The 23,862-nt window shown below is 39.9% G+C and overlaps 1 protein-coding gene across 2 annotated transcripts; it reads left to right on the top strand.

The window, feature by feature from the left end:
- Window positions 1–3,694: 3,694 nt before the first annotated feature.
- On the top strand, window positions 3,695–22,283 carry LOC146564514 (rap guanine nucleotide exchange factor 5-like). Of its 2 annotated transcripts, XM_085292377.1 has the most exons (18): window positions 3,695–4,109; window positions 9,214–9,347; window positions 10,028–10,128; window positions 13,772–13,850; window positions 14,074–14,218; window positions 14,309–14,406; window positions 16,312–16,339; window positions 16,532–16,610; window positions 17,340–17,489; window positions 18,251–18,348; window positions 18,596–18,718; window positions 18,828–19,006; window positions 19,231–19,321; window positions 19,437–19,487; window positions 19,706–19,793; window positions 19,941–20,005; window positions 20,173–20,227; window positions 20,484–22,283. In XM_085292377.1, the coding sequence occupies exons 1-18, from the start codon at window positions 3,870–3,872 to the stop codon at window positions 20,600–20,602; spliced, it is 1,923 nt and encodes a 640-aa protein (XP_085148503.1). In that variant the 5' UTR covers window positions 3,695–3,869; the 3' UTR covers window positions 20,603–22,283. The 2 variants fall into 2 exon arrangements, with proteins under 2 accessions (XP_085148503.1, XP_085148505.1); XM_085292379.1 differs by lacking the exons at window positions 3,695–4,109; window positions 9,214–9,347 and adding an exon at window positions 9,459–9,785.
- Window positions 22,284–23,862: the final 1,579 nt, after the last annotated feature.

Here is a 23,862-nt window from a genome sequence, read left to right as displayed (position 1 = left end):
CTGTCCTAGACTAAATGAAACATTTAATGAATGAATCCCCTTAAAAAAAGTATTTAGTGAGGGATTAGGCATAATCAATATCTGGGACAATAAGCTACTGTTACGAAGCCACATGCAAATGTAATAGCTTTTGGTCATCAGAAGAGGTCAATGTTCCATTAAGTGCTCATCATCATGCCAATCTTGTTTCAAAAATGATTGCCTGTAATCTGTGGAGCATATGTCAAACCAATCTCAAATGATTGATATCAAGTCATCCACAGACAAGATTCCTGACACAAAGTAGAAGCTGCATGATTTTTATATCCAACTAAAAAGTGTCACAAAATACACATTTTACAGTTTTTTTTTAAGATTTTTGGTACACAAGTATGCACAGAAAGCTAATGAATAACTGCTATCTGCAGAATTCCCACTATGTAAATAAAAGGCATTTACAATAAATGAATCACTGGTCCCGAAGAGTGTCATCAAAATAGAATGTTTACATTTATATGTGTAACTTTTGCAACCATTTAAATTAAGGTTGTACTGTTTCTATCACCATCGCCGACAGTGTATGAATCAGAGATTGGAGTGATAAACCTTGGTAATGTACAGAACCTATGAAAAGGCTTCCTAAGACAACTAGCCAGGAAGAGCTCCAGTCTGGTCCAGTCTGACCTTTGCTATATTTCTTATCTGTATAAAGCAAGACTGGACTAGACTTTTGACATATATCTACCCTATACATACAATGTATCTCTGCAGATTAAGCTTGAGGATTAATGAGTACAGATTAGTCATTCATTTATGCCTGTTATACCAAGTAGCACTATCAAGCTAGCATGCCATGTGGTGTGGTCTTACCTACAGTATGAGTGGCTAATGCTAGCTGTTAAAACTACAGCTAATAAGGTTTCCTTTGTCTTCTGGTGGCAAATTAGAGACACTGCCTGGCTGCTTATGGGCTAACCATTTAGGGGAAAGACCCATGTCTCCTCTTCCTTATATATATAATGGCCAAAAACAAAAGCACACCTGCTAAATAAACCGACAGACTAATAAAACGCTAAAATTTCACTCACCAAAACTGAAACAGAAACTTCTTAGATGAGCTATGCCTTACTGCAACTCTCCTCTATAAGACAGTTCAATTAAAAATGCTCCAAAAAGCACCAGCAGGACAAAAGTGAAGCGTTCCAGTTTGGACACTCCACATAGCAGAGGTGAGGTCTAGCAGACTATGGAGACAATTGAGTCCCCCACATTTTGTGTCCAAATAAATTGGGTTAAAATAAGTAAATAATCATCTCCTTCAGAGTTGTTATGAACAGGGAAACTACTAATAGAGCCCCATAATAGATGGCCATTTGTCCCGTTTGTGTCTTTCAGAGCAATTTTATAATAAATATAAAATTGGTAAAATCAAAAATGTCTATGACGAAAAATGGATTATACAAATGAACTGCAACACCAGGGTTTCATGTGCTGTCAGTGACTCATGATAATATTATAAGCTTTGGCTATGATTGTGATAGCATGTAAGATGATTAGAGGCCAAAGCTGAGATTATATCAGCTAAGGCCAATGACCTAATTTAGGGCTGGGCAAATAAACACATGATAGACACAAAAATGGACTTTTGCTAGAATTTTCTGAAGAGCTCTTACATTACACTACATTATTTTTAAACTCCCAAACTCAGATATAATATTTTAATTGGAGATGAATGGTTTTCATTCCAGATTGTGATAAAGAGCTCAAAGAAGAGAGGAAAGAGTTGATAAACAGCAGAGGATCTATGCTATTTGTCATAATTTACCTATTTGTCTAATGTGCAATTTTAATGTGCTTGTAAAAAAACTGCTACTAAATATTTAATATATGTGGCAGACTGTGGCTTGACTTTTGACCTTTTTGTGAGTGGCTATTGTTTTGGAAATCTCTGTAATGAACCCAAAAGAGTTTCGTCATTTGCTTTAGTCTGTTGCAGCGCTGCGCGCCTGCAGTAGAGTTCCTCCCATGGTTGTCATGGCAGTCCCTGGTTAAAGACACTAGTAGCACACAGAGCTGCCTTACAATTTTGGCTTTAGGCATCTTCACTTTGCAATTCGTTTACTTGAAAAACTGGGTCAGTGGTAGCACATTAAAACTAGGTTTGTCACCCTGGCTTTGTCCCGATGTAACACGTTCACTTTCTTCCTACAGTGGTATCACAAAAGCAAATGCGCAAAGACAGCCACATACAGTAATGTAATTAAGTCTCGTACAAACCAAGGATGTGGTCATATTAGTTCATTTACTTAGTATTTGGTAATTTTTTTCTTTTCATTTAAAAAAGATTTTAAGAGGACTTAAAGGAAGAGTTACCTATTGTAATAAGTCTAATATGTACTCTGCAGGAGGAGTGCAATTGGTGTCGTGCCAATCACTTACATTAAAAGAACAAAAAGGCCGCAGTGGAATGATAGGACTCGTCCTCACATGAAAGAGAAACACCACTTAGAGATGGGGACCTTTTCTCATTCTGCAGTTTGCTGTATCAGCAGTTTGGGATGGCAGCACAGCTGAATGGCTTTGCAAGGACCCAGTCAAGCATCACACCGCTGACAGAGGGGAAAAAAGATATAATGATAATAGATAAAATGTTGCCCATACTGAGATTTAATGTCCTTGTTTTTCTTTGATCGATACATGTCGGGTCACACTGATCCCTCTGCAAGTTCACTAAGCACACTGACAGCAATTGCAGTTGGACATCTTAGTTGGACAACTTAGAGCTCTGTAATAAAAATGGACACTTGCAGCAATAGTCTGCAGGGTGATTAAAGGGCTTTTTTTCTTTGTTAGTTTTCTCTTCTTCTTTTTTCATTATCGTCCTATTAGAGAAACGTATAGTTTCAAATGAAGTATCCCAAACAAACAGTTGATTAATCAGCTTCACTGGCCATAAATGAATAAATCAAAAATGTAATTATTCCCACAAAAGCTTCAAACATGCCTGGGTTTCAGATCCTCTGTATAGGTCTACTGATATTTTACACACCAACGATTGACTGAGAAATTCAATAAATCATTTGGAGATTAATTAGAGACTCAAAAATGTTACAGAATACCGAATGTTAAATGAAGCCGTTTGTAAGTTCCCAGCACAAGTTGATCTCTTGTCTGATGAACTCCCCGAGATCCAGCCTCAATTTGCAATATATCACATAAAAAACTGGAAACTCTGTTCACTGTTCACTGTAATCAGCAGCTATCTAGATGAGTGATAAAGAGTTTTGATTACTCAAAATTCTAATGCTTGCTCCACTTTATATACAGCAGGTAAATGCTCTGATGTTTACACATCCACCTGAATATGTCAGTAACTTTCTGTGACAGATCTGTAGCTTTTGCTCTGACTTTACGAGCTTCTTATGGGCGCCATTACATTACCTCACCCTAACTGAAAATAAAGCGGTTAAGTATTGTTTGCATCTCCACCCTAACAAGAGTTTGACCTTCTAGTGTGAAGTACCCTGCCCTATCCTGAATCTTAACTCTCTCCTGCTTTCGGGAGATTTTTAAACTTCCTTTTTGGGTCTGTCTGGCTCACCAGATGTTTCCTGAACCCACCGTGTCCTTAACTCACTCCCTCCCTGCCCGGGTGCTGAAAAGCACCAGAAGGACGGAGAGGAGAACTCTGTCATTCACTCTCAGTACAGCCAACCACACAGAGCGATACCTGGAGTTCAACTGATGCGCCTGTAGACTTGACTGAGGTGTACAGCAACTGGAATCTACTCAGGCTGTGATGACAGAAATTCACAACTCGTACATATAGCCTACACTCATTCTTGAGCTGCTCACCTCTGTTAGGCATTTTTTACGAGTTGTGTAAGCCCATGTTCAGGAATTCTGCTGTTGTTCCTGGTGGAAAGCCAGCAGCCAGTAATCAGTCGGCAATGTCGTGGGACTGTGGCCTCAGATACATGTTCTCTGTTTCCCCTGGGCTGCATCATGGGAACAAGAGCATCCTGCATGACAAGGAGGACCTGTCCAGACTGGAGATGGTCCAGAGACTGGCCAAGGATGGCTGTCGCTTTCTGCAAAACCACAGCAAGAACCCAGAAAGGACAAGTGAGGTGAGATACATGACACATCGGCAGACAGAGCAGATATTTCTACAACTTTTGTTTGTTGCAGCATGTAAATGCATCGAAACGAAAACGCAGCTTTAGTTCAACATATTTGATGCTCCACTTTATTTAATTATAAATCCGACTCTGTTAGCAAGCTTTCCCCATGAGTGAAAGCAAGTGGAGTCTGCATCCTTAGTTACATTCACTCAGGATTATACTGCAGTGTTTTATGCAAGCATTGCAGTCTGTGTAGCATCCCATTAATCAAACTGAAGTGAATTTGCAGTCTTGTTTTTTTTTAATCGGTCTCCTTACGTTCTATAGTGTCTCCACCTTATCTAAAGATTAGTGTTGCCACTTAAATTATGTGCAGATTGCAAGAAGTGTCTCATTAAATATGAGAAAAAAGACCATTTTAGACGCAAGAATAGATGTCAAAATAGATTGTATCTATAAGATGAATCACTATGCCTGTGTTTACAACCCCAGTTCTCAAAAAGTTGGGATGCTGTTCAAAACGTGGGTAAAAAGAAATTCAAATACAACAAGAAGTGTTGTATGTGCACGTCAGCCTCCACACTTTTAAAACTATTACATCACCTGTATAGGAGCAATCTGATTGGCTAGCTTTATGGTGGGTTCAGCTTCTCTCTTCCTGCCAGCTGTGTCTGTGCGTTGACCTGCTGAACAATTGCAGGAAGAAATGACGCAAGTCATCATGCCAAGACATTGTATGTTTTCAGGGTGGATTCCCGAGCGTCATGACCTTTTCTCCACCATGAGGCAAGCTCTCCTTATCACCGTGCACTTTCAGTAACAGCCTGTCGCCTGCAGCTGCTGCCAGTCTGTGGATGATCAAATGTTAGAGCTACATAACAACAGTGTTTTACGTTTGTTTCTTTAGTGACATACTGAGCACAGTACTGAGCCACCATTCATTTCTTTATATTTGTTTCCAAGGATCAAGACTTTTTAGTAATTTTTAAAAGTGGTCTTGAGCAATAGTTTCTCAGGCTTTCTTTGGACATTGGTTGTTTTCTCACTCATTTTCATTTTTCAGTCCAGTCCCTGTTCCTGACCATTTTTAGAAGGAACAATCCCTAACACTGACCTATAAATTATAAATAAATAAATAAAGAACTCAAGGAATGAATCAGTGCTTGTGTCTCAACAGAAACTTACCACAGAAGCAATTTTAAATTAATGAAAATTTATTCCTGAATTCAGGAATAGAACCACACCTAATGCAGTTCCCTTCTGGGCCTATATCTATATATGCCCTCCTGCAATACAAGCTGTTGGTTCTCATTGGGGGATCTTAGCAAACCTGATGGAATTATGAAAATGAGTACAGTCAGATTTTGATCCACCATCTGGAAATGTCTGATTGGCAATGGCTTCATTTTTCAGCTTGGCAATGATTTGCACAATATTGTACATATGCAAAGTTTGTCAAATTATGACTGTAAAAAAGGCTGAGTATATATGTCTGTGTGTCATTTATAATGCCAGAAATAATAGCCAGGTATGGTAAAGTACACTTAACACTACACCGTAAAAAAAAACCAAATCCTAAAAAAACAGTAATATTCCAGCAGCTGGGGCGCCAAAATAATACCATAAAATAACAGAAAATAATTTTCCCATTATTTTCAGTAATGACAATACAGTTTGTTGCCCTTATTTTACATCGGATTTTGCCTTTTTCAAGTGCTTTTAAACATTAAATTAGGAACAATTTAACGTGATTAAACAATGAAATTACCTATAAAAAAGGTCAATGAATGTGGCAATATGAATAATAATACTTAAATGTACAGAGATATACAGTTAACAGTTGGTTTAAATAACAGTGGATCGCATTCATATAGTACTTTACAATTCCCCTCTGGCCATCACCAGTAGGTGGTAGGTGAAGCGTCTTGTCCAAGGGCACAATGACCGAGAGTGTCCGAGCCGGGGCTCGAACCAGCAACCTTCTGATTACAAGGCGAACTGCCAACTCTTGAGCCACGATCACCCTAAATAACAACAATAATAGTAATTATTTGATGTAAAAAAAGTTTATACGAATCATTTTATATATTTTTCCATAGCATTACATTTGAATTTAACAGTTCAGTCTTTCAAATAACGGACAAATATTTGTGAAATTATGATACATTTGTGAATGTATTTTAACAATCTAAATATGCATATGTACAGACAGATACATTTAAAAAACAGGAAAATTATGTTTTATTACATTTACAGTGATTTTACGTTAATTTACATTTGAAATGTAAAATCAGTCTATTTATGTGAATTTAATGATATTCTAGAAGAACAGTACAAAACTCTAAAATACACAGTAAAATACTTTTATATCACGATTTATTTTTACAGTGTAGAATACACAGTACATTTAACACTTGACATTTTCTGGAAATATTAACATTATGTGAGATGATTCTCTAGTGTTCCTCATCTTATAAGTAATCTAATGATGCTGCTAGTGCTGTAAAACGTGACTCATACAGATATCTAAACACAGACATCAAAGTGTTTAGGAATCAGTTAAATCCCAGCTGGTGGGAAAAGGGGTGCTTAATATACAGAGTGCTGCATGTCAGAGTCTCTGATGCAGAAAGACTGTGAATGTTAGGCACTCTGTTTTAACCTAAAACATATTGCATTATAGTTTATAGCCACTCATCATATTTTGCTTTAAATGAGACAATAAAAGAAGTCCATGCTTTATTACAGCTAAAAAAATAGTGATTGAGACTAAAGATTACTCAAGACGATGTTTACTGAGATCATACCTCAAGTCAACAGGAGTTCTGTACAATTTGACTTCTCTTTGCAACCAGAGGTTTTTCAAATGCAATGTTTAACACTAGGTTCTGCATTTATTTGCTTTTCAGATCCCGAGGTTGCAGATCTTTTACAGTTTTCTATCTTTTATAGCCTCTTTAATTTCAGTTTATGGGGAACAGATAGCAACACATTCTCATCTTTTCTGTTGAACACATTTTGTCTTACTCTTATTACCTTGATGTTACATAATGTGCACCTCCCTTGCTCACTGTTTATTTTTCAAACCTCACACATGAAATATGAATGACATCAAGCGTCTGTTAGAGATGATGTTTATTTGAATACAGCACTCGTATATGGATCCCGTCTTCTTCTTCCCATCCTGTGTAATCCACACTGGTGCTTGGGAGGAATTAAGACAAATCAGCACTTTGTCATGACTGAGACCTTCCAGGGCACTTTAAGTGTTTCATACCATGCATGTCAGATGCACACAGACATACATAAAACACATCTCTCTAGCCAGCAGAATAGATCTGGAGCCATAGATGGGACAGTGAAGCTCTTAGGGGGACGTGACTTTGTGCAGAGGCCTGAAAATTATTTTTGCTTTTCTGCTGATGGCGTCCATGTTTGAAAGGCTTCAGTAACTTTGAGCAAGGTCAGATCAAGGCTAGGTTTGAAACTGAGTGGCCCGGTGCCCTGCTGTCTCCTTACAATGATCCACTCTAGACGCCTGGTTGTTTTTTGTATAGGAACACTGGTAACCACAAAGCACAGTGCACACTAAGCAGTAGTCTGAAGCAGCCAAGAAACAATCAATAATTAATTGTGAAGAGTCTTATTTGCTGTTTGACCCATTAGCCATACACTGAGATATTATGTTAATTATAGTCAAGAATCAACTGTGCTGTACTGCCAGGCTTGGTGAGACAAAAAAGTGTGCTTTTTTTTTTCTAACTTTAAAGGAATTTAACAGACACAGTATGCCACATGTTGATAAAGCTAGAACCACAGGAAGAAAGGAACAGCTTCGCTTCAATGGGATTTTTTTCTTCATTCCATTTTTGTCATCCTCCATGCCCCTTAGTCCAGTAGTAAGACAATTAAGTCTCGATGCTTCTTCAGCAACGTAGAAACTGCTTGAGAGCACCTGTCTATGTAATATTGGAAAACGTAATTGCTACTGCAGTTTTAGCAGATATCTAAAGTTTTCTTCAGTCAGTCAGACAACACAGGACTGGAAAAGTACCACCAATCTAAACTACTGTAGTGGGATAATGCAATAATAATGATGAAAGACACACTATGTTTGTGTGTCTTTGTTTTGTTATATTTTGTATCTAAATGCATATATTTGCATATGTATCGTGCATCTATAGTGTGTCTTTATGTCCACGGATCCCTTGACAAGCGTTAATAGTGCCAGGAAGCCATGCTTAACTGAACGACCCTGAATGCTTCTCTGGCAAAAGGCAATTAGGGCCACAAACTGCAACCATTTCCAGCATGTCTACCCAGCTAATTGCATGAACAGAGGCTTGTGTTGCAGTGACTGATGGCTGAGAAGGGGAGGATGGGTGAAAAGTGAGGGGAGGGGGCCTAATTCAGGATGCATGCGTATGCAACATACAGTGAAGATCTCATTAAGACCAATATCACTGATCCAGGCTACTCCATTGTCAAGCAGCTGTCAGCCATCTTTATACTTCAGAGACACTCTAGTAATCCTTTTTGGTTTAAGATGTCGACTTTAGTTAAGTTAGATTTTAGATACTTTAAGAGAATGTCTAGGCTGTCCAGTATGCCCAGCAATAGAAACAGAGATATTGCCCTATACATGTGAAAGCATGAATAAAATAAATAAAATAAAAAAAATACTTGTTTTGTTTGTTGACAAAAAGGAGATGAATTTATCATTGCTTGTATGTCGTGGTGGTAATAGGACAAGTACCTGGCAAGGGAATCGGGGGTCTATGCTAAACTCCAAACCACAAAACCTTTGTTACTATGCAAAGTTGAACCATGTGACAGCTTGAAAATAGACTGCCTTCAGTCGCCAACCGTGATTTAATAGGCGCTACACATAAATCAATAATTAAAATAGTCTTTTATGTTAATCCCTGAATGGGCTCCAGTGATAAGGGCTGAATAATGATATATGGAAATTCTCTTTCACTTACAGTGCAGTATTATGATGGAAATCAGTGGTGATTTGTGCGAGTGGGAGAAAATACAGGGGAATCTCCTTGGTGATAACACACTCCCTCCCTCCCTCCCTCCCTCCCTCCTGCTTTTCTCTCCCCAGCCCCAGAGTGACGAGGCAGTCCGCTTGTGTCTGAGAGAGAGGGGCCACGATGTGCTCGTTCTCCAAAGATTGTCGTCAGAGCAGCTCTCTGCATCAGCGAGGGGAGGAGGGAGAGAGGAGGCGAGAAACAGGAGGTAAGCCTCTCCACTCCCCTCCCCTCCTAGATTCCCTCCCTCTCTCACTATATGTTTCGCTCCCTCAGCGCTCTCCCTATAATCACTCTCCTTCTCCCCCTCTGCGGATCACACACTCACTCACTCAGGCATGCTTACATCACAGTTCCGTGCACATAAATGACTACATTAAATACATACAAGTAGGCAGCATGGGACTGTGAGGCAAAGCTGCGCTGTCAGCCTTCCCATTCAAGTAACTGGAGAGGGGGTTTTTTTGTAGTTGCGAGCATACTGGGATACCTCTGTGGACTACGGGCTCTAGCAGGTGCAGGTGGATAGAGGGATGGGTAAAGGGGTCATGCAGCAGTAACCACAGCAACATTGCCGGCATAAGGGCAAGGGGACTCTGCTAGGATGGGATCTCGGCCACAGCCCCCGAACCAGCAGCAGGAGGAGGTAAGGCTGCTACACGCTGCCTTGGTGGAGCAGGAGGAGGACGAGGAGGATGAGGAGGGCTCGGAAAAGAGCAGCAGTGACAGCACCAGCCGGGCAGAGCCGGTGACAATGCCCACGTTTGATGTCCCTTACTTTCGCTACATAGATGATGAGGGCACAGAGGGAGAGGAGGAATGGAGCAGCAGCCGGTCTCTCTCTTCTTTTGAGGAGGACTCGTCCAATGACTCTGTTGTGTCTGACAGGTACATGGTAGTGTCAGGGACTCCCGAGAAGATCCTGGAGCACTTGCTGAATGACCTAACGCTGGACGAGGACCGAGGGATAACACAGGGCAAAGAGTCAGGTCAGCATACTGCTTTCATATCATTTCACCCTCTTTTGGCTTTACCTGTGTCTGACATAAAGCGTTTCTTTGATATTAGAAAGCAAAAACACAAAGTCTTTTTTACCTTTATGTAGAAGTCACATATGTATCTTTATGTGACTGAGAAGAGAAAGAGTAAATGAGCTACCTTCACTTTCTGTTTTACTTTCTGCCCTCCCCCCCCTTTCTCTTACCAATAAAGCTGGGACAGCTTCTCCCTCTGGGCATTATTACTGGGTTAATCATGTGCTGTGATTGCCGAAATGATGTTAAGTTTAAGAGCATTCATTTAAAAGCCATGACAGAGATAAATGTCTCTCATATCTTTTCAGTGAGGCTGTAAATGGTCTGCACGACATGCAGTCCAGCCTCACAGCAATAAAAAAATCAACACATTTCCTCTCATCCAAGCAGGTACTTGATAATTTGGCTCTGTTGCCAAGGCAGAGGAGACCCTCTGTTTCTGAAGCTGAAAAGATAACTGGATGAGGAATGACAATTGAGAGCTGTGAGGCAAGGAGACGAAAGATTGATGAAAAGAGCGGGGAAGAGGAAAGAAAGTGGGCATAAGGAGATTAGGAGAGGAGCTGCAGTTTTCTTGGGATATGGAGGTGGTAACAGATGATCTCTCATTGGGATGGAGGCATGACTAACTGGAGATCAAATGTCTTATCAGGGATGCAATAGAGTTATAGACTATGTTGAGTGTCGTATTTTTATCGCTTTATTAGAATATTTTATTCTGGTATGAAGTTAAACATAAAGTCAGCCACTAAGACAAATAGTTTAGCCATTCTATTCTTTGTTCATTTAGAGTATAATAAATCCATCGGCCCAGAAGGGCTTTGTGTTGTTTATGCATCGTTCACCATTAGTACAACTTGCAGTGAGTGTATAGAAGTTAATGCTCCATAGGGAGCCATGAAGCAGAGCATGATGCTGAGTGGTATCCCAGGGTCAAAGAGCCAGAGACCTCAGGAGGATGAGTCCTGAGCAGCAATTGATCTGCACTGAGTGATGTTTAATAATCTGACTGCTGCTGGCTCCTTGTCGTTCTGTGCTACTGCTGAGGATCATCTCATAGAATCAGATTTCCAATTTTTCTCCAAACAAGATTTATTCCAACATTCAACGAGCTGCTGCGTTTTGGTTCGTCTCTCTTGGATGGCTCAGATAAGCTGATGATTTTATATACAGTACATCGCATTAGAAAGCCATTTTTATTTCATTATGGTAGCACTCACGTCCATGTTTAAACAACATTAGGAATGCAAAGCTTTCTGTCTTCTTTTGCGAGAGATGGCACTTTTCTGAAACCACCGCAGGCATGTTTGAGGGAAAGCAAGTGTGAACCACTGCAGCAATCAGTGGATGTCTGATGTGCAAGTGTTTTCTTAGCACTGTGATTAGCATTCACAAGTCTTCAGCATTGCCTTCTTTCCTGTACCCAATCCCTGAGTGCAGCTATTGATTCTTGCTCTGCACAGATCATACTGCTCGCTGGTAGCATTGAAAATCATGCAACAGAACATTTGTGCCCTTAATGAGAGGATGTCCTATCTCTTTTGCCAATGCACCATGTGGAGAGATGTTTATTTGTACTGAAAGTGAAAGAACAGAACATGTAAAAGCTTTCTAAATGCTAAACTAATGCCTTCTGGTGGTTACCAAGCTTGCAAGTGACACATTAACATGCAAATTTCAAAGACTGCATTAATCAGCTTTGTTGAAATGCAAAAGAGATGTGCAGATTGATTGACAAGCCTATTGATGACACTGACAAGGTAGTTTAGTGAATCAATTATGTAATTCTGCTAAAAGGAAGACAAAATTTGTTTTGGTTTGTGTGTCTGAAAGCAACATGATACATGGTAGTACACGTCAACTACAAGTTCTAACTGTGAAATATTAAAAACTGACTGACTTTTATGACTGACTGGAGCCAGAAAACAACCCAACCGCTTGCTAAACTTCATTCAAACGGCAGAATTCACACACAATGTCTTTCCCTTTATGAAGCAAATACATCTTCTGCTAACTTGTTTGGGTTAAATCTTGCCGCTTTGTTTTTTTCCCTCTATTCCAATTGAAAACTGCAGACCTCTAGGTCTGTTTTCCAACTTCAAAAAAGAAACCGTCAGACTGTACAGTCTGGGGAGCGGCATGTGAGCTTTTACTCATGAGAAAGCGTTTCAGTTTCAGCTTAGCTCTGAAAAAATACAGCAGTAGGCAGCAGTGTGAGTGAGTAGTATGCAGTCAGTCAGTGTGCGTGTGTGTGTGTGCAAGTAGATACAGTACATGTGGGTGGGTTGTGATATCTCTCCTGTCGTTTTCTGGTTTTGTGTTAAGGTGTGTTTTTATAGAAGATGTGCATATGTAACCGCCCATGAGCAGTGAGTGATGTGTCCACAGCTGCTCTGCTTGGATTAACATAATGATGTCAGGGAGTCCTGTGGACCAGAACGTACACAAAGACGTTGGGAAGCCAGTGTGAAATTAAAAAGAAGAATTTACAATTCTGGGTGTGAGGCACACTTACAGAGGGGTTGGAAGGCGGTTGGCTCTAATAGGATTTGTAAAGCTTTTTGGTTGTGGCTGGGCATTATGTCTAAGAGTTAGTGTCCTTTTCTTTCACATTATGCCTTAGACAATTTTTTTTCTTTTGTGTGTATCTTTTTATGACAGTTTTGGTTAGTGGTTCCTGAGGATATTCAGACGAATCGCTGGCCACAATTTGGGAGAGATTCATCTGTGATCATTAAAGAAATCCCATTAAGCAAAATCAGCTGTCTTTCTTGAAAATGCAACTGCAGGTACGCAAATGCAGAGCGTGCATCCATTTTGTGTCATCTATTTACAGGAACACTTTTTCATTTTAAACCTTGGTAAGAGGTTGTAGAAGGGTACCGTGGCAGAAAGTACTGCTTGTAAACACAATTGCATGATTGCACAGCAGAAACATCAAATTTCCTGTCTGTGAGCGAGAAAATAACAATGAAAATATTGACTTCATTACAGGTCAGAGAGAGTCACCTGACACATTAACATTATTGGCTTATCCTTACTGATACAGCCTGCAGTAGCAAATGTGTGAGATAGTGCAAGTAAAAAATGGTGTGCAAGAAAAGGCCGCTAGCATATTGTTTGCCTCTTCTGAGCTCTTCTTCTCACATTATTAAAGTGGAAAACGGAAGCCATCGCAATTAGTAAAGCTCTCCTGTACGTAGCGCTCAGCTGACATTAATCATACAGTTGTCAAGGTCACTTGAGTGCATGCCCTCCAGCATCTTGTAGCACTGAATGAAGCTCATAAGGCTATATCCATAAAGCCCCTTCCAAGCATGCACTCCTTTCCATTAATCTAACAGTATCTGAGTGTGTCAGCTTCGTGCTTAATTGAGGAATTCTGCTCATTTTTTTGGTAAAGGTCGCACTCCTACAAGGCAAAAGTGGACCGTGTCTGGGTGGCAGAATATCACTGATTTAGCAGTGAGAAGGCCGTGTATCTCATGTCTGAAATATGCGTCCGTGGCTTATGACTGATGTAATGGGATGTGTAAAGTCTTTTTTGCTTTTTCTGAAGTTATAGTTTCCATGAAATGATCTTTATTTCTCTTTACAGACACACTTCTAGATGACTTCCTGCTAACCTACCCAGTATTCATGTCTACAAGCGATTTATGCCAAGCTCTACTGGGACAATATCCTTGAACACATAGGCTTTTATAGGATCCTGAATTAGATGTTTTATTCAAAAACAAAGTATGTTTTACCTTCTTAAAGCTGTTCCACTTCACTCATCTTATTCATATAACTGACTCTCTTGGCCCCTTTACTAAATCGATATCATGCACCATGCTTCGCTGTGCTGTGCATTTGACGTCAGACATGAAAAATAATCTCCCTTCCTTAACCGAGTCCCACCTATTGCACCAAGCGACACAGAGGGAAAGAGGATCGGAAGGAGGCTCTGGAGAGGAAGCAGAAACTCCTGCACCTGGTGTCGCAGTGGATGTTGCTCTGCAAAGACTTCCTGAGAGAAGACGAGCATGTCAAGCTCTTCATGAAGGTAGGACACACTGTGCAAACGGAAAAGGGTGGAAACTGGGTGGGAGGTGAACTTTGTATGGGAGAAATGAAAATTGACATTTCCTTCCAGACTCTTTATCGTTGTGTGCTGGATGATCTTTATGAGCACCCGGCCCTGGAGAGGGATGTGGGGGAGCTGCAGAAACTCTACCACCTGCATCGCAGACAGTGAGTTCATATATTTGTTCCTCATTTGGTGGAAACAGAAAGAGAACTATAGTTTAATACAGACATACTTTCAAATTCTATTAAATGGAAACGAACCTCATCAGGCCTGGGTGTGGAAAATTTCTAGTAAGATCTGTGACTGCTGAAGGATTCAAACTGGAACACACACTGTTCTTTGAATACGAAGAAAGGGCTTCTTCTCCCCTTGGTGTCTTTCTTTAGATGCTTATCAATGAATCCATTCAGAAACTGAAAAGTAATTGCAGTGTTCTGGGTTGGTATGCATATGAATGGCACAGAAGTCTTCATCTCAAATGTCCAGAACTGAGGATGTATAAGAAGTTTGAGAAATAAGAAGCCACAAATGTTTTCCGTGAGAAAAAGAAAAAAGCTCGAAGAGCACGCACGTCCTTTTTGTCCCACCACTTGTTTACAAGACTCTATTTCTAGCCAGCTGACTGTGATTGGGCCAAACACATGAGAATAATTGCAAACACAGTGATACGCATCAGTATGGTTTCAGATTTGTTGAGTCATAAAATCATTATGCAATATTCAGAACACAATATACAGTATCAGTCCAATCAAATGAATATTCACAGTGCTGTGGAAGCTACGAAGCACAGATACCAATAAATAAATATAAGTATATATAAAAGAATATGAAATCATGTAAAACCTTTTATAATTGCAGACTAAGGCATTATGAATAACCCAGTATTTATTCTCCATTAAATAAAACATGCTTGATCTGCTAAATGTATACATAGATTCAATCAAAGATGAATTTCAACAGTTTTGTTGCTCTGAAACTGGAATCTGTGAGTAGCTTTAGTGTTTTCGGTGATAAAAATAAACATCATGTTGCTTTTGATGGTACAACCCTGAGTCACAAGACACATTGCCACACCCATGCGCCCCTTGCCCTTCGTCAGCCTCCAGTCACATCTTTTCCCCTGAGGCTGCTCTTGCCTGATGCCCATTAAAACCAGTGGAGATGATTCAACCCGAGCCTCCTACAGTTATCTGACCGCATCTCATTCCCGTTTATATGCACGGAGGGAAATCCACAACACCCACTCTTATAAAGCAGCCGATTTTGCGTGGGTGTTACCGGCTGACATACTCTTCTATTTAGGAGCTTTTCACAATCAGTCCCACCCTAGGGGAGGACAAGGTTGACTGCCGTGTGGAAATCTGCTGCAGAGTGAAAAAAGTGTCATTCTTTTCATAGAAAGAAGCTTCCCATCAACTTCCATCTGGCCTTTGTGCAAAGGGAAGGTTAAGCTGGGGGAAAAAGACTGTTTGTTTTCTTGCACTCTCCAATCATGTGCCATTATAATTCACCGAGCTAATCGACTTCTTTGGTGATTCGGCTTTTTGAGGAGTAAAAGAGCTAGTTAGATCACAAGCGGTGCTTTGACATGGCAGGGGGAGTCAGGTTTTTCATTAGTGCACAGTCGTTGCTGGCCTATGAGAGGAGATCCCTGCGGGCAGGCTTTGTGCCAACATGCCTTTTGTGATGCAGAGCCCAGGAAAAGCTGAGGGATGATAATAGACACGGGGCTATCCATCAAACCAGGACTAACCCATGGGAATAGGGTGATTAAATGAAAGTATCACACTGGAAGATCTAAAATCTACCAAGCACTCTAATCTGTCCTTGACACCAAGCTTAAATAATGGACTCAACACAGCAGAGGAGTATACATGGATTCCTTTTACCTTGATTATATAAACTGCATGGGTCGTTACGTTGTTGTACTACGGACACTACCTGCGGTCCACGGATCATCATCATCATCATCATCAGTTTTTAAGACAAAGTACAACGATTGTTTTTGTAAATGTTTAATTACACTGTGGTGCACTTTAGTGATTTGTTTCTTCTTCTCCTTTTTTCAGTACTGTGGAATATTCCCCTCAAAGAAAGGTAAGTGAACAAGGCTAAGAAATAAAAGATTTTATACAACATGAGCTGGCTTTCCCAATTGACGTTTCGGGTGTCGGGGTTATTGTAGTCACATTTCCTCCTAAGAACATTGTTCCGTTGTTCCACCGAAATGCATGATGTTCTCAGGCAGTAAGAGCGTGTCTCAAAATCCACGCATTTCCTCTCTTTCAGAGCAAAGCACTTTTCCACCAATTGAGTCTGAAAGAGAACGGGCTCCAGTCCAGGGCAACACAGAGGGAGACCAAGGATGGTAAGTCGTAAAAAAAAAAAAAAAGCTTCATTCTTCACACATTCCTCCCACCATACGTTGTTTCCAAAGTAAGAAAAAAGGAGACTTTTAGTCTGAACTGTACAACAATGGGAATCTTTCCAGGGATTGAATGAGGTATTTGGGAGTGCAAATATCTGACTTATGACATATAATAGCCTAATAAGATTAAATGTTTATAGCACCTCTCAAAAGCACAGTTAAAAGGTGATTTGTAATGAAAACATGTAGTAAAAGGAGACAGACAGTAAGGGGGAAAAAAGTTTTTAGATTATATTCCTTTTAAAGAGCTAGTTCATTCAAATAAGCCTCCAGTTGTGGTCACGTCACCCCCTTACTTTAGTGTTCCCGGCCAAAATTGGTCTGTTTTAACATCTCTTAAATTAGCATAACAAACATTTTTCATCACCAAATTCAGTTCAGTGGGCCATTCAGTGGGTCGTAAAGTGGGTCTTTCATTTGGTCATTCAGTTGGCCAAAATACACCGAAGCAGATGATTTGAATTTCTTAGTCTGTGTCCAGAATGTGCAAACTTGGTCAGTGGGCAACTTCCCAAGACCCACCTAATGGGACCAGAAGATCCCAGGTCAATGGATCTCTGCTGTGCCTGATAGAGGCATGGATTTCATGTTAACCTCCTATATGGGCAGTGGGCTGCACTTTTTAACGGATCTTACAACTTAATGAAATTATTTTTTTCCCTTTGCCAGTGCTGTGTCATGTGTATATAACCATGGACTCATACCTAAGTATGAGGGTCCAGTCCGGGGTGGTGGCACAGGAGCTGGTGCAGGCAGTGGCAGAAAGGATGGATGTCTCCCAGGAGGAGCTGGTACTCGTGGGTGTCACTTATCCTGGAGGTAAATAGTATTTTCTCTAACTGGTTGGAGAACATTGCATAGCAATAATGACAATACTTTCAATGTTGAAACTCACAACTTAACACTGTAGCACTACAGTTGAATATTAGAGTAATCCAGAACTAGCTATGAGACTACTTACTCTAAATGCAAATGTGTGACAAATTAAAGGAAAATGCTTCACAAGTGTTTGAGTGAGGTGCTGGGCCACCACTTCCTACTAGAACAAGTCTCTGTTCTCTTTTGTGTTTTATGTTTAACGCATTGGTCCAAATTCTGTCATATGAGTTTAAGCACTATGACGGCTACAGTCATTTTCATATTCTTCAACACCATTGAGTCCGTCTGTTTCCCTATCAAAGAGAGCACTCATATCAGGATATGGTGATCTCTCAGAACAACTGTGTATTGATTTTAGTGATCATTTCCTCTTAGGAGACAAGTGAATCCAACCAAAAAATTCTCATTTATAGTTTTTTTTTCTAACATTTTGTCATATTTGATGTTTCTTTCTATATTCATTTTGATACTGAGCCCAGATAGGTATGTGAGAGATTGCAATCAACATAATTGACTTCGATGTCTCCTAGGGAGTCAAGTAATATGGAGTCAGCATCTGTTATCAGTCACTAAAGTGTCAGGCTACCTCAAAGTGGAGCTTGGCACACAGAGTCTTATCTGTAACCAGTGATAGCTGCGTACATGCTGCCAGACAGATTTCTAATGGTATTCTGCTGTTTATGCTCTTTTCTCCCCTGCAGGCAGACTCCTCCTGCAGCCTCAGGACCGAGTTTTCTCCAGTTCTTTACGGTCAGTGGGGAGGCTGCATGCGTGCAGGAAGGACCTTAGTGAAGTCCTGGTAGGAATAATATTTTTATGTTTAACTTTAACTTTAAATATGCATTTTCTTGAGAGTAGAAAAAAATGCATTTTTATATATGATACCTAAAAACCGGCGAAGAGACTGTTAATTTTTAGTATTTAAATTGAGGCAAAACTAATTCTTATTCAGTGTCTGCAAAAATGTCTAAATGTTTATGTCGGTGTTCAGGGCATTGTGGTTTTAAAGGAAAATCTGAACCTTTTTTGCTTGTTTTTCTTTGCAGAACCCTTTAACAGATAACTCAGAGCTGCAGCAGAGGACAGCTCACATGATGAGTTTGAACACCTGGGATGTCGCTGTTGCACTCACTGATTTTGACTGGGCAATTTTTGATGCAGTGCACGAGGTTTGTCTCACAACTTGAACTTGCAAAAATTCTTCTCTTCATACTGAATCCTTCAAAGATGTTAATGTTCAGTAAATGTTCTTTTTTTTTTTTTTTTTTTTTTTTACAGCAAGAGCTGGTCTATTTCACCTTCAACCGCCACGCTGGCAGCAACCACACGACAGCTTTAGAATTCCTGCTGCAGCGATGCAATGACATCCAGCTGTGGGTGATGACCGAGGTGCTGCTGTGCCCAACGCTCTGCAAACGGGTTCAGCTCATCAAGAAATTCATAAAGATTGCTGCCCAGTTAGTATTGTTCCTCCCATACCACAGCAGTGTGATAAGAGATTCACTTACCGAGTATTCACATTGGCTTCTCCTACTATTAGTTCAAAGTTATTACAGCATTCAACCTGTAGGGTGAGATGTTTTATATGGGAATACTGCACCCTCCAGTGGCAAATCGTTGAACTACATCTACTTTTGTGGTTACAAGTCTGAAAGTAAATGAACTGTGTGCTTGTGTGCAGCTGTAAAGCACAGAGGAACCTCAACTGTTTCTTTGCGATCATAATGGGCCTCAACACAGCAGCCGTGAGCCGCCTCAGTCAGACATGGGAGGTCAGATGTTTTCTTTACTTTTTTCTTTTTCTAAAAGGAATTAATAATTTCCATCTTTTTCCATTATTATATGTCTAGCTGAAGTATCTGAAATCAGCTTTTATTTTCTCTGCAGAAAGTTCCTGGCAAATTCAAACGGCTATTTTCAGAGCTGGAAACAGTTACAGTAAGTTTACTGAGCATGGTATGAATTCACACTGTAACAGAGAGTATAAACCCTTGTGTCGGTGTGTACTGGCCGAACCAAACAGATGCTTTGAACTTGTAAAATCAGTGGAAACATCTGGCCGCATTAGATCGTTAGTAGTCTCTAATAAAAGCATCCAGGAACACACAGTCACTCCCGCTGGATAAGACTCATTCATTTTAAAAATGTCTTCACAGGATCCCTCGCTGAATCACAAGGCCTACAGGGACTCCTTCAAGAAGATGAAGGCTCCAAAGATTCCTTTTCTTCCTCTGCTGCTGAAAGGTGTGCTCATTATTCTGTCACTTCAGCTCCCCTGCAGAAAATCTAACTCTAGGAGCAGAGTGCTGGGGAGATATTTCTATCAAGCAGATCTGACATGGAAGAACAAACCTGCTGGAGAATACTAAACAAAATGTTTTTCTCCTTTAGATATCACATTCATTCATGAAGGCAACAAGACGTTTCATGATAACCTGGTCAATTTTGAAAAGCTGGTAGGTTTGTGCATTTTTGTGGCGCCTTGAGGCGACTTTTGTTGTGATTTGGCGCTATATACAGTAAATAAAATTGAATTGAATTGAACTGAATTGGCAGGGCATGCTTCAGCACCGAATACAAAACTGTATGTTTAAAGATGCCTGTTTCCACATTTTGCTTCCAGCACATGATAGCAGACATGGTGCGTCTCATTCGACAGTGCCAGAAAGATCACATGGGTCAGTGTTTAAATTGTTTATATTGTTATTTCTTTTCTACAAACTTCCATACTAAAAGCAATGATGAAACATCATTTTTTAAAGCTGTCATCATCAGTTTTTGCAAGGCAAATAACAAAATCAGTGAGCAAAGTCACTTACATTCATGATCCTCTCGCACCAGCACATTGCCTTACATGATTTCATACAATGGCTTTAAGAAAGTCAACAAAATCCATTTCACCCAGAAAAGTAACACGTTTTCTATTCATCCTAGGAAATGGAATAACACAGAAGAGCAGCTCAGAGGTGCGAGCCTACATTGACTATCTTCACATCATCGACAATCAGCAGACTCTGTTTGAACTGTCACAAAGGCTGGAGCCTCGATCTTAGAAAACAACTCTGACCCTCCTTCATACTGTGCCAAGGGACAACCTTACTGCTGTCTCATCTAACTCTCAGGACAAAGGCTACAAGACCCTAACCAACCACAGGAGGGCGCTATTTGATCAGGAGATTATTTACCAGAGACAGGAGCAGGCGGCTAAAACAGATTAATAAAAACATGACATTTTAAGCACCTAAAGCAAAATCACACAGTTTAAGGCAAGTCTAGACGTCATTTAACAACGAAAATTTACAAAAAGAAACGATTGCTTTGCAGGAAAAATGCTTCCTTCTAATACAAACTTACAACAAATGCAACCAATGGGTGTAGATTCACTGTCCTGGACTTTTCTTTGAGCTGTTAGCACACCACAAAGCAACAGTGAGCACAGAAGGAAGACTAGTTGATAACTGTTTCTGACTTTCTTCAGAGAGCTACTGTTTTTTGTTTTGTTTTTTTTACATCAACTAAAAACAGTGGTGGTCAGCTCATCAGATTTAACCAAAGATTCTTTCAGCTAATAAAAGTCTGCACTGTTACACACACTTCTGTGCTCTCAGAGTTCGCCACAATCCAGATTTTCTTGTTGCCAGGTCAGATGTAAGACATGCTTTTCCCAAAGCAAATCAGCACAGTGTTATGCACAACAAGATTGAAACTGTTGCTACATGTTTAACAGTTTTTTTATATCATTTTTATTTTTTATTTTTTGTATTTGTTTTATTTGACCACAAAGTGACGCATATATGATGGGTCTTTGCACAGTACAGATTGTATTAAGGCAGGGAACTACAGAGTAGTACAGTATACTGTATTCTGTTGGCATGTGTAATAATTGTCTATCTTTGTGCCAAATCCCATGAAAAATAGGTGTTTAAAATAACGATCATTTTCTAATCATTTTTAAATCACTAGCACAGGGAACTTTAAGTGGTTTAGCTGTGGACAATCAGTTAAATGAAGCCACAGACTCATACTGGTACTTCTCTGTACTGGGCTTTAAAGTTCATCAATATTGGTGCATTTCGCAGACATCCATACATCCGTCTGTTGAGATTTGAAGACTGACAGCAGTTGTTCACTTCTGATACACAGAGTTCAAGAATTTAGCACCAGAAAAGAACCTGATTTCTTTGAAGCCTGATTCATTTGTGGTTAGATTTAGCGATAGCAAAAATCAAATATTAAAATAGCACCTTCTGGGCAAGAATAAGAAGAGAGAAGAAGAAGACAAACTGGAAGCCATTTGCTTGTTTGCATTGTGTCGTAGCACTACTGTACAATTTTAAACATGCAGTATTTGTTCTGTTTTGCTAGGTTGGGTCAGGCAAACTGAGGTAGTTATTGTGAAGTGTGTACATACAATTATGCTTTATATTCTTCACCTTTTTAAATTTTAAAACATGCTTTAGCAGTATTTTATTTTGAGTATCATTTTTTGTCATCAATAGTGTACAGCTGATTCAATTTATACAGTGTATATATGTTGAAATTCTAGATATGGATATTTATCTCATAATTATTTATTTGCTTTCAAGATACTATTTAGGATGCTTGTGTTAATTGTTTTGGTTTGTTTGTTAGATTTTTTATTGTACGCACTGTTTTTGGCAGGTCTGCATGATATGTCAAACCATGGACTGACCATTAGTGCCAACTGTGCATGTATTAAAATACTTTTCATCATCGTGAGCTCATTATTTTTAGACTAATATTTGGTGATAATTCATAACAGGTAAAGTCTGTTTTCTAACACCAGCATGCAAACATTACTTCACTTAGAACTACAGTGTTAACAAAGACCCTGGAAGTTAAAGTACTGATTACAAAAGTGAATATGTACGTGCTCTGAAATGTACATGAAACATGAAAGTGAAAAGTAGCATTCTGAAGGAAATTTTTGCGCTAAGCTACAGTAACTGATCAGTGTCTTTGTTTTCTCTCATAGGGTCACTGACTCCATTTCCCTCTGACACAAATGTTTGCTTTGCACTTGGATTTCCTGCTTATGTTTTTTTTGCCTCTTTCTACAGTAAATGCATGCAGTAAGTGCAGATCAAGATCAAGGGTCTGCCGGGGCAAAACTGGGTCTCTCCAACAAGTGTTCATCACCCTTATTAATAATCTGACACCAGCAAATTAAAAACCTGGAACTTCAACTCAGTCATGTCACAGCTGACACTAGTTCTGCTAGCCAAGTTAATTAATAACTTTATATAATACAGTCTTCGACAAAAAGGTGTAATTACCCTGTAATTAAATGTATTTTATTTGAAATTACAAAGTAATTGTATTTACCTACAAATACTTAGAGGCAGGCACACTAGAATAAGAGTGTAACAGTGATGGGCCATTTCGTAACCTTATAGGATGGAATCAGAATCAGAATCAGAATACTTTATTGATCCCTGGGGGAAATTATTTTTTGTTACAGTGCTCCATTTTAAACCAACATTAAGACAAGACAGACAATACGCTAACTAAGAATAGTACAATATATACATATATATACATACATACATACATACATAAGTCACTTATAAATAAATATTTGGAAAAGAAACATGTGTAGTTGTAGCAGCAAACAGTGTGTTAAGTGGATGCGTTGTACAGGGAGATGGCCACAGGCAGGAATGATTTCCTGTGTCGTTCAGTGGTGCTTTTCGGTAATCTCAGTCTCTCACTGAACGTGCTCCTGTGACTGACCAACATGTCATGGAGTGGGTGGGAGGTGTTATCCAACATTGTCTTTATCTTGGACAGCATCCGCCTCTCCGACACCACCTTGAGGGAGTCCAGCTCCATCCCCACAACATTGCTGGCCTTACGGATCAGTTTATTAAGTCTGTTGGCATCTGCGACCCTCAGCCTGCTCCCCCAGCATGCAACAGCATAGAGGATCGCACTGGCCACAACAGACTCATAGAAAATCCTCAGCATTTTCTGGCAGATGTTGAAGGACCTCAGTCGCCTCAAAAAATAGAGACGACTCTGGCCCTTCCTGTAAAGTGCTGTGGTGTTTTTAGCCCAGTCCAGTTTATTGTCAATGTGTACTCCAAGGTATTTATAGTCCTCCACAATGTCAACACTGACCCCCTGGATTGAAACAGGGGTCAAGTGTTTCCTGGTCTTCCTGAAGTCCACGATCAGTTCCTTGGTCTTTGCCACGTTGAGCTGCAGATGATTCTGCTCACACCACGTGACAAAGGAGTCGACCACAGCCCGGTACTCTGTCTCATCATCCCTGTTGATGCATCCAACCACT

This window comes from Mchenga conophoros, linkage group LG11 (genome assembly GCF_057382185.1).
Source record: "Mchenga conophoros isolate Kocher_MC1m ecotype Shallow Benthic linkage group LG11, M_conophoros_male_GT1.1, whole genome shotgun sequence".
In the NCBI taxonomy this organism is placed as follows: domain Eukaryota; kingdom Metazoa; phylum Chordata; class Actinopteri; order Cichliformes; family Cichlidae; genus Mchenga; species Mchenga conophoros.
The sequence above is the reverse complement of the archived record's forward strand: the minus strand, read 5'-3'. Positions and strand labels throughout refer to the sequence as shown.